The sequence below is a fragment of the Ranitomeya imitator genome, chromosome 1, assembly GCF_032444005.1.
Source record: "Ranitomeya imitator isolate aRanImi1 chromosome 1, aRanImi1.pri, whole genome shotgun sequence".
NCBI classification, from domain to species: Eukaryota; Metazoa; Chordata; class Amphibia; order Anura; family Dendrobatidae; genus Ranitomeya; species Ranitomeya imitator.
In genome coordinates this window covers 946,735,874-946,757,419 of record NC_091282.1, presented here as the reverse complement: position 1 = coordinate 946,757,419, position 21,546 = coordinate 946,735,874, and the positions used below count along the sequence as shown (strand labels likewise).

Genomic DNA, 21,546 nt, shown 5'->3' with positions numbered 1-21,546 from the left:
TCTCATCTTCAGCCACCCTCAGCCCATCTATCGCCAGCCTCTCTGCCTCTCTCGATTTCCGCTTACACCTGCTAATATCCCTAAACAACAGCCCTCTCAAGTACGCTTTCATGGTTTCCCACACAGTAGACCTCTTAATAGTTACCTGGTTAAACATATCTTTAAGATGGAATCTATCAACCCAACAATAAAGATGCTGTTCAAAAATTGTTTTATGATAGTAGTGTATTTAAAAGATGCCTATTATCATGTGCCCATTCATGAAGATTTCCAACAATTCCTAAGGGTAGCAGTATTAATGGGGGGAGTAGTTCACCATTTTCAGTACAGACCACTTTCCTTCGGTATAACTTCTGTCCCTAGAGTATTTACTAAAATAATTGGGGAGGTTATGGCACATTTACGGGAATCTAATATTCTTATTGTTCCCTACCTTGTGGATTTCCTCATAGCAGGGAACTCAATGGGACACTGTTAGTCACAATTAGAGGTAACTAGACTTAAATTGGAACACCTGGGCTGGATAATTAATTATGAGAAATCCTGGTTGCAGCCCCTAAAAATTCAAAAGGGTTATTATTAGATTCAACTACATAACAGTGTCTTCTCCCAGTAAATAAATTAGATCAAATTCAGCATCAGGTATTAAAGGCAATCAATACACCCTCTATGACCCTTCGACAAGCTATGTCCCTGCTAGGGTCCCTCACATCATGCATCCCAGCGGTCTGATGGGCCCAATTTCATACTAGACCCCTTCAGAAACATGTTTTGATTAATTACAGAATCTTGAGGGGTGTATTAAGGGAAAAAATAACCTTGAAACCGGCAACTCTTGAATCCCTAAAGTGGTGGCTGGATAGGGATAATTTATCGGCAGGGGTTCCCTGGATAATAGATATATCCCGGGTGATAACTACGGATGCTAGCCCCTCAGGGTGGGGGGCTCACATGGATGACATTGTGGTTCAGGGACAATGGGAACCATACACAACGTCTTCATCCAATCAGAGGGAGTTATTGGCGATTGAATTGGCAGTTAAAAAACTCCTCATGTATCTTCAGGGCCACCAATTCAGGATCCTCTCGGACAACCAGGTGGCAGTCGCCTATATAAATCATCAAAGTGGAACACGTTCCGAAACTCTGATGCAGGTCACAGATTGCCTGTTCCAGATGGCAGAAACAAATTTTCAATCTTTGACTGCTCTCCACATCAAAGGGAAGGAAAACGTAAAAGCAGACTTTCTCAGCCACAATATACTAAGACAAGGGGAATGGTCTCTAAATGGAGACGTCTTCAATCAGATTGTCCGCCGATGGGGTCAGCCACTGGTGGACCTATTCGCTACAAGAGACAACAAAAAAGTAAAAAAAACTTTTGTTCTTTGAATCTCAGGGAGAATCCGCTGGCAGTGGATGCATTCCTCATAAAATAGGATTTTACTCTGCCTTACGCCTTCCCACCATTAAACCTGTTGCCTCTAGTGGTGAGGAAAATCAGGGAAGATCGTGCGAAAGTCATTCTGATTGCTCTTTTCTGGCCCAGGAGAACCTGGTTCGCACGGCTCAGGACAATGTCGGTAGGCGATCCCTGGGTGCTACCAGACATTCCGAATTTACTTTTCCAGGGGCCGATATTCCATCCACAAGTGAAGGGACTCCATTTAACGGCTTGGAGTTTGAGCGGTCATTATTAAAAGATAAAGGCTTCTCACCAAAGTTGGTAGATACCCTTTTAAAAAGTAGAAAGCAGATAACAACAAAAATCTACTCTAGAACCTGGTGAAAGTTCCTGACTTTCTCAAATTTTAACATCAAAGAAGGGGTACCGATACGCCAAATATTAGAATTTCTGCAGAGGGGGTTAGAGTTAAATCTCTCTACAAGCACACTGAGAGTACAGGTGTCAGCACTTGGTGCCCTGTTCTCTTGTAATATTGTCAATCATTATTGGGTGTCGAGATTCATTAAGGCAGTCGGTAGAGCTAGACCGTTACATAAAAATAAAATGGTACAGTGGGACTTAAATCTAGTCCTTTCTTCTCTAACAAAAGCCCCCTTCGAGCCCTTACATGAAGCCTCAATCAAAATGTTATTTCTCAAAACAGCTTTTCTGTTATCTATAACATCGGCTCACAGAATAGGGGACATCCAGGCGCTCTCCAGACTTCCCCCGTATACGGAATTCTTACAGGATAGAGTTATCCTCAGGCCAGACCCAGCTTACTAAAGGTACCGTCACACTAAACGATATCGCTAGCGATCCGTGACGTTGCAGCGTCCTGGCTAGCGATATCGTTCAGTTTGACACACAGCAGCGATCAGAATCCTGCTGTGATGTCGTTGGTCGCTGCATAAAGTCCAGCACTTTATTTCGTCGCTGGACTTCCTGCTGACATCGCTGAATCGGCGTGTGTCACGCCGATTCAGCGATGTCTTCGCTGGTAACCAGGGTAAACATCGGGTTACTACGCGCAGGGTCGCTCTTAGTGACCCGATGTTTACCCTGGTTACCAGCGTAAAAGTAAAAAAAAAAAAAAAAAACACTACATACTTACCTTCCGCTGTCTGTCCCTCGGCGCTCTGCTTCTCTGCCCTGTGTAAGCACAGCGGCCGGAAAGCAGAGCGGTGACGTCACCGCTGTGCTTTCCGGCTGCTGTGCTTACACAGGGCAGAGAAGCAGAGCGCCGAGGGACAGACAGCGGAAGGTAAGTATGTAGTGTTTGTTTTTTTTTTTACTTTTACGCTGGTAACCAGGGTAAACATCGGGTTACTAAGCGCGGCCTTGCGCTTAGTAACCCGATGTTTACCCTGGTTACCGGGGACCTCGGGATCGTTGGTCGCTGGAGAGCTGTCTGTGTGACAGCTCTCCAGCGACCAAACAGCGACGCTGCAGCGATCCGGATCGTTGTCGGTATCGCTGCAGCGTCGCTTAGTGTGACGGTACCTTTACCAAAGGTAGCATTGCAATTTCACAGGTCACAGGAGATAGTTCTACCTTCTTTTATCCCTAATCCTTCTAACCCTAAAGAGAATAAACTCCATACATTAGATGTCAGGAGATGCCTTCTACAATATATTTCAGTCACTAATGACTGAAAGAAAGATAAGGCACTATTCTTAAGGCCCCGTCACACATAGCGACGCTTAAGCGATCCCGACAACGATACGACCTGTCAGGGATCGTTGCTGCGTCGCTATGTGGTCGCTGGTGAGATGTCACACAGTGCGATCTCCCCAACGACGCAGCAGCGATGCGGCGACCTGTACAACGATGCTATTTCATGACGATTCAATGCGACGTCCTGTCAACGAGGTCGTTGGTAAGGTGTCAAACACAGCAATGTGTGCTACCCAGCGGGACCTCAACGATCAAAAAACGGTCCAGGCCATTCCGACACGACCAGCGATCTCACAGCAGGGGCCTGGTCGCTGCTACGTGTCACACTAAGGCTACGTTCAGATTAGCGTTGCGCGCCGCTGCGTCGGTGACGCAACGCACGACGCACGAAAAAACGCGTGCAAACGCACGCAAAAACGCTGCGTTTTGCGACGCGTGCGTCGTTTTTTGACGAAAATCGGACGCAAGAAAAATGCAACTTGTTGCATTTTCTTGCGTCCGACGCTAGCGTCAAAAACGACGCACGTGTCGGAAAACGCAACAAGAAAAACGCATGCGTCCCCCATGTTAAACATAGGGGCGCATGACGCGTGCGTCGCCGCTGCGTCGCCCGACGCTAAGGCGACGCACACTAGCGGAATGCTAGTGTGAACGTAGCCATAGCGAGATCGCTACTGAGGCCGCTGTTGCGTCACAAAACTTGTGACTCAGCAGCGATCTCGCTAGCGATCTCGCTATGTGTGACGGGGGCTTTATCCTTCCAAGGTCCTAGGAAGGGGGTTAGAGGGTCAAAATACACACTAGCTAAATGGATTAGGGAGGCTAACTCTCTGGCTTACACAGCAGGTGGGGCTCCGCAGAATCTGAGGGTGCATTCCACCCGAGCCATGGCATCATCCTGGGCGGAAAGGTCTGGAGTGTCAATCGACCAGATATGTAAGCCGGCCACATGGTCATCCCCTTCCACCTTTTTCAAACACTATTGGTTATACTTGGGGTTCTCCTCAGATCTCACCTTCAGGTTAAAGGTGCTGCAGGCTATAGTCCCTCCCTAAGGTGGCTTACTTCTCTGTAAGTCTCTCGTGGTGCTGTCAAGGGAGTCCAAATAAAGCATTAAGCTACTTACCGGTAGCTGCGTTTTTCGGAGGCCCATGACAGCACCCTTAGTTCCCTCCCTATTTCACTTTCACGTGGGGGTTGCATTTCCTTAGAATGTAAAAAAAAAAAAAAAAAGATTGTGTCACGTGTGATATCTGAATTATTACTTTATTAAAGATATTGTATTTAATTGTATATAATGTTTGTATATGCTTGTCATTAACTGCAGTAGTCCTCTCAGGCTCTGTAATACAACTGATACGTGGGAGAGGTGCCGCCCTTTTGTATCTGTGAGTTTCCTGTTCCTAAGGGGTGGATCCCCTCTCTCGTGGTGCTCCGAAAAACGCCGCAACCGGTAAGTAGCTTAATGCTTTTTCTCATTAATGCACACTATCTCGACTGAAAAAAAAAAAAAACAAATGTAGAAATTTTTGCAAATTTATTAAAAAAGAAAAACTGAAATATCACATGGTCATAAGTATTCAGACCCTTTGCTCAGTATTGAGTAGAAGCACCCTTTGATCTAGTACAGCCATGAGTCTTCTTGGAAATGTTGCAACAAGCTTTTCACACCCGGATTTGGGGATCCTCTGCCATTCTTCCTTGCAGATCCTCTCCAGTTCCGTCAGGTTGGATGGTGAACGTTGGTGGACAGCCATATTTAGGTCTCTCCAGATATGCTCCTTTGGGTTTAGGTCAGGGTTCTGGCTGGACTAGTCAAGAATGGTCACAGAGTTGTTCTGAAGCCACTCTTTTGTTATTTTAGCTGTTTGCTTAGCGTCATTGTCTTGTTGGAAGGTGAACCTTCGGCCAAGTGTGAGGTCCAGAGCACTCTGGAAGAGGTTTTCATCCAGGATAGCTCTGTACTTGGCCGCATTCATATTTCCTTCAGTGACAACCAGTTGTCCTGTCCCTGAAGCTGAAAAACACCTCCATAGCATGATGCTACCACCACCATGTTTCACTGTTGGGATTGTATTGGGCAGGTGATGAGCATTGCCTGGTTTTCTCCACACATACAGCTTAGAATTATCACCAAAAAGGTCTATCTTCGTCTCATCAGACCAGAGAATTGTATTTCTCATAGTCTGGGAGTCCTTCATGTGGTTTTTAGCAAACTCAATGTGGGCTTTCATATGTCTTGCACTGAGGAGAGGCTTCCGTCGGGCCACTCTGCCATAAAGACCTGACTGGTGGAGGGCTGCGATGATAGTTGACTTTGTGGAACCTTCTCCTATCTCCCTACTGCATCTCTGGGGCTCAGCCACAGTGATCTTGGGGTTCTTCTTAACACTCTCACCAAGGCTCTTCTCCCACGATTTCTCAGTTTGGCTAGACGGCCAGGTCTAGGAAGACTTCTAGTGGTCCCAATCTTCTTCTATTTAAGGATTATGGAGGCCACTGTGCTCTTAGGAACCTTGAGTACTGCAGAAATTGTTTTGTACCCGTGGCCAGATCTGTGCCTTACCACAATTCTGTCTCTGAGCTCCTTGGCCAGTTCTTTTGACCTCATGATTCTCATTTGGTCTGACATGCACTGTGAGCTGTGAGGTCTTACATAGAGAGGTGTGTGCCTTTCCAAATCAAGTCCTATCAGTTTAATTAAACACAGCTGGCCTCCAATGAAAGAGTAGAACCATCTCATGGAGGTTCACAAGGAAATGGACAGCATGTGACTTAAATATGAGTGTCTGAGCAAGGGGTCTGAATACTTATGACCATGTGATATTTCAGTTTTACTTTTTTATTAAATTTGCAAAAATTTCTATATTATATTATCTATGCAAGCTCCGGCCATTTTTTCCAGTCAAGATGAGGTGCAGAGTGTACATTAATGTGAAAAAATCAACTTTTTTGAATTTACCAAATGGCTGCAATGAAAAAAGAATGAGAAATTTAAAGGGGTCTGAATACTTTCCGTACCAACTGTAACTGCAATCAATCACTTCCTAGAATCACCAACAAGCTTCTTAAACTTCTCGACTGGAATTTTGGATCACATGCTTGAAACAAAGTTGTTTACCCACATTTTTGGAAAGGTGCTAACAATTTTGGCCAGACCATTTTTAGAGTTTTGTGTGAAATTATGTCCAATTTGCATTTTTGTTGTGTTGTTCCAGTATGCATGTTTATTTCCTTTGTGTGTAACTAATCAAGTGTAATTGCAATAACTTTCTGGGAGAAAGTGTGCCAACACTTTCAGCCATGACTGTATTCATGCACTATTTATAAATTACATACACACCGTATTTTGAAGACTATAAGAAGCAGCACAAATTTTGGAGAGGAAAATAGCGGAAAAAATGTTTTCAATGAAGGTGTGCCTTATAGTCCGTTTTTACAATAGCTGACCGGGGGGTGGGGAATCCGAGGAGAGGCAGGGTCACTTCTGCAGGAGTGGGGCAATGCTGGGACGCTAGGCCTCAATCTGTGCAAGCTTCGGCCATTTTCCCAAAGTCCACCGCAGTGAAAAGGATGGGAAGTGTGAGGACTCTGCTGACATTTTGTGAAAGCATGGAGACAACCGCAGCCTCATATTGTTAAACACCCCCTTCTTCCAGCCTAGGGCCTGCAACATCGTCTCACCCCTGCTGCCAGGTTCCTGCAGCAGTGACCCTGCCTCCTGGGACCCCACTCCACTGTGGCCGACACCCCCCCCCCCCCCCTCCCCCCCTCTCTCGGCAAACTACATTCGGATTATAAGACATACCCCCATTTAGGGGGGGACAGTATCCTTTATAATATGAAAATAGGTATGGATAAAATTTTAAAATATATAAATCGTATTTTTCTTATTATGCATATGAAGTAAATTAATAAATGAAACAATGGCAATTACAATATTCCATTCATCTTTTCACCATTCCAACTCAGAAAGGAATATTTCCTGTTTTTCAGTATATTAGTAAATTGGTGTCAAAACTGCAACTTGTCATGTTCCAAACTGTTCCAAAATATTTCTGCTCTTGGCAGATTGGGGGCAATAAAACAAAAATGAAAATACTTTAACCCCTTAGTGACCGCCGATACGCCTTTTAACGGCGGCCGCTAAGGGTACTTAAACCACAGCGCCGTTAATTAACGGCGCTGTGGAAAAAGTCCATAGCGCCCCCCAGAGGCCGATTTTCTCCGGGGTCTCGGCTGCCGAGGGTAGCCGAGACCCCAGAGAACATGATTCGGGGGGTTTTTAACCCACCCCGCATTTGCGATCGCCGGTAATTAACCGTTTACCGGCGATCGCAAAAAAAAAAAAAAAAAAGCGATCTCTTTTTAATTTCTCTGTCCTCCGATGTGATCGCACATCGGAGGACAGAGAAAAGGGGTCCCAGGTGGCCCCCCAATACTCACCTAGCTCCCCCGATGCTCCTCGTGTCTCCCGGTGGGCGCCGCCATCTTCAAAATGGCGGGCGCATGCGCAGTGCGCCCGCCGGCCGGCACCGGGAGAATCTTTGGGGTCTCGGCTGCCGGGGGTAGCCGAGACCCCAAAGAGCACGATCGGGGTCGGTATTACCGACCCCTGTTTTGCGATCGCCGGTAATTAACTGTTTACCGGCGACCGCAAAAAAAAAAAAAAAAGTAAAGTGTAATTCTCTGTCCTCTGATGTGATCGCACATCAGAGGACAGAGAAATAGGGGGATTCGGGGACCTTAGCATACTCACCTAGGTCCCTGGATCCTCTTGCTGCTCCTCCTGGCCGCCGGCAGCAGAACATGGCGGACGCATGCCCAGTGCGCCCGCCATCTGTCTCCATCTGCCGGCCGGCAGGAGAACAGCAGTTGGGGCTAAAATTAGGGGTAGGGTTAGGGGTAGGGGTAGGGGTAGGGTTAGGGGTAGGGTTAGGGTTAGGGGTAGGGTTAGGGGTAGGGTTAGGTTAGGGGTAGGGTTAGGGGTAGGGGTAGGGTTAGGGGTAGGGTTAGGTTAGGGGTAGGGTTAGGTTAGGGTTAGGGGTAGGGTTAGGTTAGGGGTAGGGCTAGGGTTAGGACTAGGGTTGGGGCTAAATTTAGGGTTAGGGTTGGGGCTAAATTTAGGGTTAGGGTTGGGGCTAAATTTAGGGTTAGGGTTGGGGCTAAACTTAGGGTTAGGCTTCTTTCACACTTACGTCGGTACGGGGCCGTCGCAATGCGTCGGCCCGACATACCGACGCACGTTGTGAAAATTGTGCACAACGTGGGCAGCAGCTGTAGTTTTTCAACACATCCGCTGCCCAATCTATGTCCTGGGGAGGAGGGGGCGGAGTTACGGCCACGCATGCGCGGTCAGAAATGGCGGATGCGACGTACAAAAAAACGTTTCATTGAACTTTTTTTGTGCCGACGCTCCGCCAAAACACAACTGATCCAGTGCACGACGGACGCGACGTGTGGCCATCCGTCATGATCCGTCGGCAATACAAGTCTATGGGCAAAAAACGCATCCTGCGGGCACATTTGCAGGATCCGTTTCTTGTCCAAAACGACGGATTGCGATGGAATGCCAAACGACGCAAGTGTGAAAGTAGCCCTAGGGCTAGGGTTAGGGTTGGGGCTAAAGTTAGGGCTAGGGTTGGGGCTAAAGTTAGGGTTAGAGCTGGGATTAGGGTTAGGGTTTGTGTTATGCTGTGCTATCAGGCAACACAGTGTGCAGTAATCAGCGCACATACAGTGATATGGCAATAACCCAAAAACAATAGAACAAGCTCTGAGACGTGGAATCTCTGCAGACTGCAATACCTGAACCTATCCTCACACAACTAAAAGCAGCAGTGGATTGCGCCTAACACTACCTATGCAACTCGGCACTGCCTGAGGAGCTGACTAGCCTGAAGATAGAAATACAAGCCTGACTTGCCTCAGAGAAATACCCAAAAGGAATAGGCAGCCCCCCACATATAATGACTGTTAGCAAGATGAAAAGACAAAACGTAGGAATGAAATAGATTCAGCAAAGTGAGGCCCGATATTCTAGACAGAGCGAGGATAGCAAAGAGAACTATGCAGTCTACAAAAAACCCTAAAGCAGAACCACGCAAAAGGGGGGCAAAAAGACCCACCGTGCCGAACTAACGGCACGGCGGTGCACCCTTTGCGTCTCAGAGCTTCCAGCAAAAGAGAATAGCACAGCTGGACAGAAAAAACGGAAACAAAAACAAAGTAACACTTATCTAGCAGAGCAGCAGGCCACAGGAAAGATGCAGTAGCTCAGATCCAACACTGGAACATAGACAAGGAGCAAGGAAGACAGACTCAGGTGGAGTTAAATAGCAAGGCAGCCAACGAGCTCACCAAAACACCTGAGGGAGGAAGCCCAGAGGCTGCAATACCACTTGTGACCACAGGAGTGAATTCAGCCACAGAATTCACAACAGTACCCCCCCCTTGAGGAGGGGTCACTGAACCCTCACCAGAACCCCCAGGCCGACCAGGATGAGCCACATGAAAGGCACGAACAAGATCTGGGGCATGGACATCAGAGGCAAAAACCCAGGAATTATCCTCCTGAGCATAACCCTTCTATTTGACCAGATACTGGAGTTTCCGTCTAGAGACACGAGAATCCAAAATTTTCTCCACAATATACTCCAATTCCCCCTCCACCAAAACAGGGGCAGGAGGCTCCACAGATGGAACCATAGGTGCCACGTATCTTCTCAACAACGACCTATGGAATACATTATGTATGGAAAAGGAGTCTGGGAGGGTCAGACGAAAAGACACCGGATTGAGAATCTCAGAAATCCTATACGGACCAATAAAACGAGGTTTAAATTTAGGAGAGGAAACCTTCATAGGAATATGACGAGAAGATAACCAAACCAGATCCCCAACACGAAGTCGGGGACCCACACGGCGTCTACGATTAGCGAAAAGCTGAGCCTTCTCCTGGGACAAGGTCAAATTGTCCACTACCTGAGTCCAGATCTGCTGCAACCTGTCCACCACAGAATCCACACCAGGACAGTCCGAAGACTCAACCTGTCCTGAAGAGAAACGAGGATGGAACCCAGAATTGCAGAAAAATGGAGAGACCAAGGTAGCCGAGCTGGCCCGATTATTAAGGGCGAACTCAGCCAACGGCAAAAATGACACCCAATCATCCTGGTCAGCAGAAACAAAACATCTCAGATATGTTTCCAAGGTCTGATTGGTTCGTTCGGTCTGGCCATTAGTCTGAGGATGGAAGGCCGAGGAAAAAGATAGGTCAATGCCCATCCTACCACAAAAGGCTCGCCAGAACCTCGAGACAAACTGGGAACCTCTGTCAGAAACAATATTCTCAGGAATGCCATGCAAACGAACCACATGCTGGAAGAACAAAGGCACCAAATCAGAGGAGGAAGGCAATTTAACCAAGGGCACCAGATGGACCATTTTAGAAAAGCGATCACAGACCACCCAAATGACCGACATCTTTTGAGAAACGGGAGGGTCAGAAATGAAATCCATCGAAATATGTGTCCAAGGCCTCTTCGGGACCGGCAAGGGCAAAAGCAACCCACTGGCACGTGAACAACAGGGCTTAGCCCTAGCACAAATCCCACAGGACTGCACAAAAGCACGCACATCCCGTGACAGAGATGGCCACCAGAAGGATCTAGCCACTAACTCTCTGGTACCAAAGATTCCGGGATGACCAGCCAGCACCGAACAATGAAGTTCAGAGATAACTTTACTAGTCCACCTATCAGGGACGAACAGTTTCTCGGCCGGACAACGATCAGGTTTATTAGCCTGAAATTTCTGCAACACTCTCCGCAAATCAGGAGAGATGGCAGACACAATGACTCCTTCCTTGAGGATACTCGCCGGCTCAGATAACCCCGGAGAGTCGGGCACAAAACTCCTAGACAGAGCATCCGCCTTCACATTTTTAGAGCCCGGAAGGTACGAAATCACAAAATCAAAACGAGCAAAAAATAACGACCAACGGGCCTGTCTAGGATTCAAGCGCTTGGCAGACTCGAGATAAGTCAAGTTCTTATGATCAGTCAATACCACCACGCGATGCTTAGCTCCCTCAAGCCAATGACGCCACTCCTCGAATGCCCACTTCATGGCCAGCAACTCTCGGTTGCCCACATCATAATTACGCTCAGCAGCAGAAAATTTCCTGGAAAAGAAAGCACATGGTTTCAACACTGAGCAACCAGAACCTCTCTGTGACAAAACCGCCCCTGCTCCAATCTCAGAAGCATCAACCTCGACCTGGAACGGAAGAGAAACATCTGGTTGACACAACACAGGGGCACAGCAAAAACGACGCTTCAACTCCTGAAAAGCTTCCACGGCAGCAGAAGACCAATTAACCAAATCAGCACCCTTCTTGGTCAAATCGGTCAATGGTCTGGCAATGCTAGAAAAATTACAGATAAAGCGGCGATAAAAATTAGCAAAGCCCAGGAATTTCTGCAGACTTTTCAGAGATGTCGGCTGAGTCCAATCCTGGATGGCCTGGACCTTAACCGGATCCATCTCGATAGTAGAAGGGGAAAAGATGAACCCCAAAAATGAAACTTTCTGCACACCGAAGAGACACTTTGATCCCTTCACGAACAAGGAATTAGCACGCAGTACCTGGAAAACCATTCTGACTTGCTTCACATGAGACTCCCAATCATCAGAGAAGATCAAAATGTCATCCAAGTAAACAATCAGGAATTTATCCAGATACTCACGGAAAATGTCATGCATAAAAGACTGAAAAACAGATGGAGCATTGGCAAGTCCGAACGGCATCACCAGATACTCAAAATGACCCTCGGGCGTATTAAATGCCGTTTTCCATTCATCTCCCTGCCTGATTCTCACCAGATTATACGCACCACGAAGATCAATCTTAGTAAACCAACTAGCCCCCTTAATCCGAGCAAACAAGTCAGATATCAATGGCAAGGGATACTGAAACTTAACAGTGATCTTATTAAGAAGGCGGTAATCAATACACGGTCTTAGCGAACCATCCTTTTTGGCTACAAAAAAGAACCCTGCTCCCAATGGTGATGACGATGGGCGAATATGTCCCTTCTCCAGGGATTCTTTCACATAACTGCGCATAGCGGTGTGTTCAGGCACGGACAAATTAAATAAACGACCCTTAGGGAATTTACTACCAGGAATCAAATTGATAGCACAATCACAATTCCTATGCGGAGGTAGGGCATCAGACTTGGGCTCTTCAAATACATCCTGAAAGTCAGACAAGAACTCTGGGATGTCAGAAGGAATGGATGACGAAATAGACAAAAATGGAACATCACCATGTACTCCCTGACAACCCCAGCTGGTTACCGACATAGAGTTCCAATCTAATACTGGATTATGGGTTTGTAGCCATGGCAACCCCAACACGACCACATCATGCAGATTATGCAGTACCAGAAAGCGAATAACTTCCTGATGTGCAGGAGCCATGCACATGGTCAGCTGGGCCCAGTACTGAGGCTTATTCTTGGCCAAAGGTGTAGCATCAATTCCTCTCAACGGAATAGGACACCGCAAAGGCTCCAAGAAAAATCCACAACGTTTAGCATAATCCAAATCCATCAGATTCAGGGCAGCGCCTGAATCCACAAACGCCATGACAGAATACGATGACAAAGAGCATATCAAGGTAATGGACAGAAGGAATTTGGACTGTACAGTACCAATGACGGCAGAGCTATCGAACCGCCTAGTGCGCTTAGGACAATTAGAAATAGCATGAGTGGAATCACCACAGTAGAAACACAGCCTGTTCAGACGTCTGTGTTCTTGCCGTTCAACTTTAGTCATAGTCCTGTCGCACTGCATAGGCTCAGGTTTACTCTCAGACAATACCGCCAGATGGTGCACAGATTTACGCTCGCGCAAGCGACGACCGATCTGAATGGCCAAGGACATAGACTCATTCAAACCAGCAGGCATAGGAAATCCCACCATGACATCCTTAAGAGCTTCAGAGAGACCCTTTCTGAACCAAGCCGCCAGTGCAGATTCATTCCACAGAGTGAGTACTGACCACTTCCTAAATTTCTGACAATATACTTCTACATCATCCTGACCCTGGCATAAAGCCAGCAAATTTTTCTCAGCCTGATCCACTGAATTAGGCTCATCGTAAAGCAATCCAAGCGCCTGGAAAAACGCATCAACATTACTCAATGCAGGGTCTCCTGGCGCAAGAGAAAACGCCGCGCAAAAAAGAAATAATAATCAAAACCTGTTGAATAGGATTACCAGAAGAATGAGGTTTCAAGGCCAGAAATAGCTTACAATTATTTTTGAAGCTCAGGAACTTAGTTCTGTCACCAAAAAACAAATCAGGAATAGGAATTCTTGGTTCTAGCATAGATTTCTGATCAATTGTATCTTGAATCTTTTGTACATTCATAACGAGATTATCCATTGAGGAGCACAGAGCCTGAATATCCATGTCCACAGCTGTGTCCTGAAGCACTCTAATGTCTAGGGAAAAAAAAAAAAAAAAAAAAAACTGAAGACAGAGCTGAGGAAAAAAAAAAAAAAAATGATGTCAGGACTTCTTTTTTCCCTCTATTGAGAATCATTGGTTTGGCTCCTTGTACTGTTATGCTGTGCTATCAGGCAACACAGTGTGCAGTAATCAGCGCACATACAGTGATATGGCAATAACCCAAAAACAATAGAACAAGCTCTGAGACGTGGAATCTCTGCAGACTGCAATACCTGAACCTATCCTCACACAACTAAAAGCAGCAGTGGATTGCGCCTAACACTACCTATGCAACTCGGCACTGCCTGAGGAGCTGACTAGCCTGAAGATAGAAATACAAGCCTGACTTGCCTCAGAGAAATACCCCAAAGGAATAGGCAGCCCCCCACATATAATGACTGTTAGCAAGATGAAAAGACAAAACGTAGGAATGAAATAGATTCAGCAAAGTGAGGCCCGATATTCTAGACAGAGCGAGGATAGCAAAGAGAACTATGCAGTCTACAAAAAACCCTAAAGCAGAACCACGCAAAAGGGGGGCAAAAAGACCCACCGTGCCGAACTAACGGCACGGCGGTGCACCCTTTGCGTCTCAGAGCTTCCAGCAAAAGAGAATAGCACAGCTGGACAGAAAAAACGGAAACAAAAACAAAGTAACACTTATCTAGCAGAGCAGCAGGCCACAGGAAAGATGCAGTAGCTCAGATCCAACACTGGAACATAGACAAGGAGCAAGGAAGACAGACTCAGGTGGAGTTAAATAGCAAGGCAGCCAACGAGCTCACCAAAACACCTGAGGGAGGAAGCCCAGAGGCTGCAATACCACTTGTGACCACAGGAGTGAATTCAGCCACAGAATTCACAACAGGTTTGGATTAGGGTTCGTATTAGGGTTGGCATTAGGGTTACGCTTGGGATTAGGGTTAGGTTTGGGATTAGGGTTAAGGTTAGGGTTGTGATTAGGGGTGTATTGGGATTAGGGTTAGGTTTGAGGTTAGGGTTGAGATTAGGATTAGGGGTGTGTTGGATTTAGGGTTTTGATTAGGGTTATGGTTAGGGTTGACATTAGGGTTGTTTTGGGGTAAGGGTTGTGATTATGTTTAGGGTTAGTGATTAGGATTATGGATGAGGTTGGGATTAGGGTTAGGGGTGTGTTGGGGTTAGGGTTGGAGCTAGAATTGGGGGGTTTCCACTGTTTAGGTACATCAGGGGGTCTCCAAATACGACAGCCAATTTTGCGCTCAAAAAGTCAAATGGTGCTCTCTCCCTTCTGAGCTCTGCCGTGCGCCCAAACAGTGGGTTACCCCCACATATGGGGCATCAGCGTACTCGGGATAAATTGGACAACAACTTCTGGGGTCCAATTTCTCTTGTTACCCTTGTGAAAATAAAAACTTGGGGGCTACAAAATCTTTTTTGTGAAAAAAATAATATTTTTTATTTTCACGACTCTGCATTCTAAACTTCTGTGAAGCACTTGGGCATTCAAAGTTCTCACCACACATCTAGATAAGTTCCTTGGGGGGTCTAGTTTCCAAAATGGGGTCACTTGTGGGGGGTTACTACAGTTTAGGTACATCAGGGGCTCTGCAATCGCAACATAATGCCCACAGACCATTCTATCAAAGTCTGCATTCCAAAAAGGCGCTCCTTCCCTTCCGAGCTCTGCCGTGCGCCCAAACAGTGGTTTACCCCCACATATGGCGCATCAGCGTACTCGGGATAAATTGGACAACAACTATTGCAGTCCAATTTCTCCTGTTACCCTTGTGAAAATAAAAACTTGGGGGCTACAATATCTTTTTTGTGGAAAAAAATAATATTTTTTATTTTCACGACTCTGCATTCTAAACTTCTGTGAAGCACTTGGGCATTCAAAGTTCTCACCACACATCTAGATAAGTTCCTTGGGGGGTCTAGTTTCCAAAATGGGGTCACTTGTGGAGGGTTTCTACTGGTTAGGTACATCAGGGGCTCTGCAAACGCAACATAATACCCGCAGACCATTCTATCAAAGTCTGCATTCCAAAACGGCGCTCCTTCCTTCCGAGCTCTGCCGTGCGCCCAAACAGTGGTTTACCCCCACATATGGGGTACCAGCATACTCAGGACAAATTGGACAACTTTTGGGGTCCAATTTCTCTTGTTACCCTTGTGAAAATAAAAATTTGGTGGCTAAAAAATCTTTTTTGTGGAAAAAAAAAATATTTTTTATTTTCACGGCTCTGCATTATAAACTTCTGTGAAGCACTTGGGCATTCAAGGTTCTCACCACACATCTAGATAAGTTCCATGGGGGGTCTAGTTTCCAAAATGGGGTCACTTGTGGGGGATTTCTACTGTTTAGGCACATCAGGGGCTCTCCAAACGCGACATGGCGTCCGATCTCAATTCCAGCCAATTCTACATTGAAAAAGTAAAACGGCACTCTTTCTCTTCCAAGCTCTGCGGTGCGCCCAAACAGTGGTTTACCCCCACATATTGGGTATCGACGTACTCAGGAGAAATTGCACAACAACTTTAGTGGTCTAATTTCTCCTGTTACCCTTGTGAAAATAAAAATTTGTGGGCAAAAAGATCATTTTTGTAGAAAAAATGCAATTTTTTTTTTCACGGCTCTACGTTATAAACTTCTGTGAAGCACATGGGGGTTCAAAGTGCTCGCCACACATCTAGATAAGTTCCTTAAGGGGTCTAGTTTCCAAAATGGTGTCACTTGTGGGGGGTTTCCACTGTTTAGGCACATCAGGGGCTCTCCAAACGCGACATGGCGTCCAATCTCAATTCCAGCCAATTCTACATTGAAAAAGTAAAACGGCGCTCCTTCTCTTCCAAGCTCTGCGGTGCGCCCTAACAGTTGTTTACCCCCACATATTGGGTATCAGTGTACTCAGGAGAAATTGCTCAACAACTTTTGTGGTCTAATTTCTCCTGTTACCCTTGTGAAAATAAGAATTTGTGGGCGAAAAGATCATTTTTGTGTAAACAAAAGCGATTTTTTATTTTCACGGCTCTACGTTATAAACTTCTGTGAAGCACTTGGGGGTTCAAAGTGCTCACCACACATCTAGATAAGTTCCTTAAGGGGTCTAGTTTCCAAAATGGTGTCACTTGTGGGGAGTTTCCACTGTTTAGGTACATCAGGGGCTCTCTAAATGTGACATGGTGTCCGATCTCAATTCCAGCCAATTCTGCATTGAAAAAGTCAAACGGCGCTCCTTCACTTCTAAGTTCTGCGGTGCGCCCTAACAGTGGTTTACCCCCACATATGGGGTATTGGCGTATTCAGGAGAAATTGCATAACAAAATTTATGGTTACATTTCTGTTTTTACACTTGTGAAAATAAAAAAAATGGTTCTGAATTAAGATGTTTGCAAAAAAAAGTTAAATGTTCATTTTTTCCTTCCACATTGTTTCAGTTCCTGTGAAGCACGTAAAGGGTTAATAAACTTCTTGAATGTGGTTTTGAGAACCTTGAGGGGTGTAGTTTTTAGAATGGTGTCACACTTCATTATTTTCTATCATATAGACCCCTCAAAATGACTTCAAATGTGATGTGGTCCCTAAAAAAATGGTGTTGTAAAAATGAGAAATTGCTGGTCAACTTTTAACCCTTATAACTCCCTAACAAAAAAAAATTTTGTTTCCAAAATTGTGCTGATGTAAAGTAGACATGTGGGAAATGTTATTTATTAACTATTTTTCATGACATATCTCTCTGATTTAAGGGCATAAAAATACAAAGTTTGAAAATTGCAAAATTTTAAACATTTTCGCCATATTTCCGTTTTTTTCATAAATAATCGCAAGTAATATCGAAGAAATGTTACCACTAACATGAAGTACAATATGTCACGAAAAAACAATCTCAGAATCAGCGGGATCCGTTGAAGCATTCCAGAGTTATAACCTCATAAAGTGACAGTGGTCAGAATTGCAAAAATTGGCCTGGTCATTAAGTACCAAATTGGCTCTGTCACTAAGGGGTTAAATGGGCATGGATGGAATGGGGTTAAGATGGTTTTGAGACAAAGCAAGACATTGATCATGAGTTCCAGGAAACAGGAACAACAGCTGCCTGCCTTATTCATCAAGTGTGTACTTTTTTTTTTAAATTTATTTACACAATATTTGTTCCATTTACATTTAAGGATTGTGTATTGCTACGCTTGGCATCGCATTGCTCATACGAATATTCTCCACTTTCCTGATGGTGTCCTGTGCCGGTTTTAATATGAAAGAAAGATTATTTATTTCTTTGGCATGGATGCCTAAAGCTACAGTTCAGGCAAGTATCTAACTATACCTCGTACAATAGCACAGTATAAGTTGTTTTTGTTTTTCTTCAAATAGACTATGTGAATACACAATGAAGGGGTTTTATCACAAACATAGTTGCAAATTCCAAAGTATATTTCAATCAATAGATCTAGTGATGAGCGAGTATACTGGTTGCTCAGGTTTTCCCCAGCACGCTCGGGTGGTCTCCCGAGTATTTGTGAATGCTAGGAGATTGTTTTCGTCTCAGCAGCTGCATGATTTGCAACTGCTAAACAGCTTGAATACATGTGAGGATTCCCTAGCAACCAGACAACCCCCACATGTACTCAGGCTGGCTAGCAGCTGTAAATCATGCAGCTGCTAAGACGGAAACATAGGCATAGGCAGCATCAATAGTAAATAGTTGGGGACACACAGGGTTAATAGCAACGGTAACGGAGTGCGTTACACCGTGGGCCGTTACCGCTGCCATTAACCCTGTGTGAGCGGTGAGTGGAGGGGATTATGGAGCGGGCGCCGGGCAGTGAGTGCAGGGGGGGGACTAATCGGACTGTGCCCGTCGCTGATTGGTCGCGGCAGCCATGACAGGCAGCTGCCGAGACCAATCAGCGAATTAATAACCGTGACAGAAGGACAGACAGACAGACGGAAGTGACCCTTAGACAATTATATAGTAGATTATAGAATGCTATAAATAAGCCCTGAAAGGCGGTGGCCGCATCTTATAGTGGCAAAATCTGCTGACAGGTTCCCTTTAAGGTCGGGATCTCACATACGCGAGATACGGCGAGTCTCGCAGGTGAAATCCCTCCTCTAGTGCCGGCACTTGGGAGCGGAGCGTGCAGCTCCATGTTTTGCTGTGCGGCTGCATGCGCTGCTCCGGAGTGCCGGCGCCAGAGGAGGGATTTCACCTGCGAGACTCGGCTGTATCTCGCGTATGTGTGATCCCGGCCTAAGGCTTCTTATTCCTCAGCGCCGCTTTTTAACGGCGCTGAGAAATAACTGGATAGCGCCCCCCAGAGTCAGAAAATCTTCCGGGTCTTGGCTATTGGGAGAGGGGGGTAGCTGAGACCCCAGAGGACATGAATTAGGTCAGGGTTTTTTTTTAATTGAATATTTTTTTATTTTTCAATAGAAATTTACAGAATGGAATCACACCAAGATATAATACATGTAAACATTCAATGCAAATTAGTTAACAAATATAATAGTAACAAATAGGATTGACAAGACAGTGAAACACGAGGGAGGAGAGGAGATGAGGTCCCTGGGAAAGATGGTACATTTTGCTGGGTAAATACTATTGTTAGGCCTTCTGAGCCCAGTAGACGTCCCACAGATTCCACGTTGCTTCAAAACTTTCCAACGCATTTATTAAAGCTGTGAGGTGCTCCATATTTCATGTGTCCTGTATCCGGAAATATAACTCATTAAGTGATGGAGAATAAGCCAGCCTCCAATTCCTTGATATTATACATCTCGCAGCTGTGGTCAGATGTAAAAGAAGCCACTGAGTCCTACTTCCAATCTTGAATTGTGGGATATTGAGCAAGTAGAATTTAGGGTCTAATGGAACATGAAGACCAGTGACTTCAAAAATTAAAGTTTTGACCTTACTTCAGAACCTTTGTATAATTGAACATGTCCAAAAATATGGGTTAGGTCTCCTTCATCAGAACCACACCTCCAACATTGGTTAGATATATTAGGATTACATTTATGTAATAATGAAGGAGTGTGGTACCAAAACATAAGCAATTTAAACTGGTTTTCCTTATACGCGTAACAAGTGGAAGTCTTAGCTGCTCACCTCCAGACCCCCTGCCACACACCCGGAGAAAGATTCCCCCAAGAAACAATCCCACCTGTCCATATAGGAGTGTCATGGAGACTCGTCTGGATATGGGCCCAATAAAATCCCATAGATATCAGAAATAAGACCCTTGGTCGATACTCCCGCCCTGCAGAGTCTCTCAAAGCGAGTTGGTATAGAAACTGTTAAGGAGGAGTAAAGAGACTGCATATAATGACTAATTTGTAAATACTGATGGAAAGAGTTTGATGGTAAATCGAAGCCCGATTGTATCTTATCAAAAGGTAACAAGGACCTAGAGTGACTATCAACTATATCAGCAAAGCAAAAAAGTCGCTTATCAAACCACAACTTAATCAAGTTCCCGCTAAAGCTATCTGGTAGTTTGGGATTAAACAAAAAAGAAGTTATGGGAGAGCATCTCGACATCAGTGGGATTTTTTTCATACAGGTATTCCAAATCCCCTTAGTGAACACTATTGGTCCCAATGTGTGCAGGTCGAGTTTATTTGAGGTAGTTGCCCATAGATACGAGTTGGGATGGACCAGAGCCATCCACAATTTCTCAATCTCCACCTAGAAATTGCTCTAGGTGCAGACCAGACTGGGATACATCTCAAATGAGTTGCCCAATAATATTTGGTGATATCTGGGACACCCAAACCTCCTCTATCTGTACTATCTCTTCCAAGCTCCGACGTGCGCCCAAACATTGGTTTACCCCCACATATGAGGTTTTAACGTAGTCAGGACAAATTGGACAACAACTTTTGCTGTTCACTTTCTCCTTTTACCCTTGGGAAAATAAAATTGTTGTTAAAAGATCATTTTTGTGACTAAAAAGTTAAATGTTCATTTTTTTTCTTCCATGTTAGTTCTGCTGCTCTGAAACCCCAGAAGGGTTAATAAACTTCTTGAATGTGGTTTTGAGCACCTTAAGGGTTGCCGTTTTGAGAATGGTGTCACTTTTATGTATTTTCAGCCATACAGACCCCTGAAACTGACTTCAAATGTGAGGAGGTCCCTAAAATAAAATGGTTTTGTAAATTTCGTTGTAAAAATGAGAAATCGATGGTCAACTTTTAACCCTTGTAACTTCCTAACAAAAAAAAATGTGCTGATATAAAGTAGACATGTGGGAAATGTTATTTATTATTATTATTATTTTGTGTCACATAACTCTCTGGTGTAACAGAATAAAAATTCAAAATAAATAATAATAATAAATCAAAATAAAATGTTATTTTCTGTCCACCTACTTTTGGACCACCCTGTATAATAATAATTTCTGCGTTCGCAAAGCCCCTAAACCTCCAATTACCCACTCCCGTTCTGCGTAATCGCCGCATCCTCGCTGTGGGAAATGTTGTTTATTAAGTATTTTGTGTGACATCTCTGATTTAAGGGCGTAAAAATTCAAAATTTGAAAATTGCTAAATTTTTTAAAATTTGTACCACATTTCCATTTTTTACATAAACGCAAGTCACATTGAAGAAATTTTACTACTATCTTGAAGTACAATATGTCACAAAAAAACATTCTCCGAATCAGCGGGATCCATTAAAGCGTTCCAGTTATAACCACATAAAGTGACAGTGGTCAGAATTGTAAAAATTGGCTCGGTCACTAAGGGGGTTAAAACTAAAGAATCCACTGCAATCCCATGTTGTAATAACAGTTTAGCAGCATATAGGGCATGATCAGACCATGTTCCTGTACGGTCAGACACGGCCATTACACAGTACATAGCAGTGGCACATTTACAAGATTATCTAGGATCCATTGATTAAAATGTACTTCG

The 21,546-nt window shown here is 44.8% G+C and overlaps 1 protein-coding gene across 1 annotated transcript in view; it reads left to right on the top strand.

Annotated features, from left to right (window-relative positions):
- SLC9B2 (solute carrier family 9 member B2) overlaps nt 1-21,546 on the top strand; it is a 177,812-nt gene that overhangs the window by 143,048 nt on the left and 13,218 nt on the right. Inside the window, exon 11 of the mRNA XM_069743658.1 lies at nt 17,802-17,938. Coding sequence (XP_069599759.1) covers nt 17,802-17,938 — 137 coding nt within the window. The remainder of the gene's footprint in view (nt 1-17,801; nt 17,939-21,546) is intronic.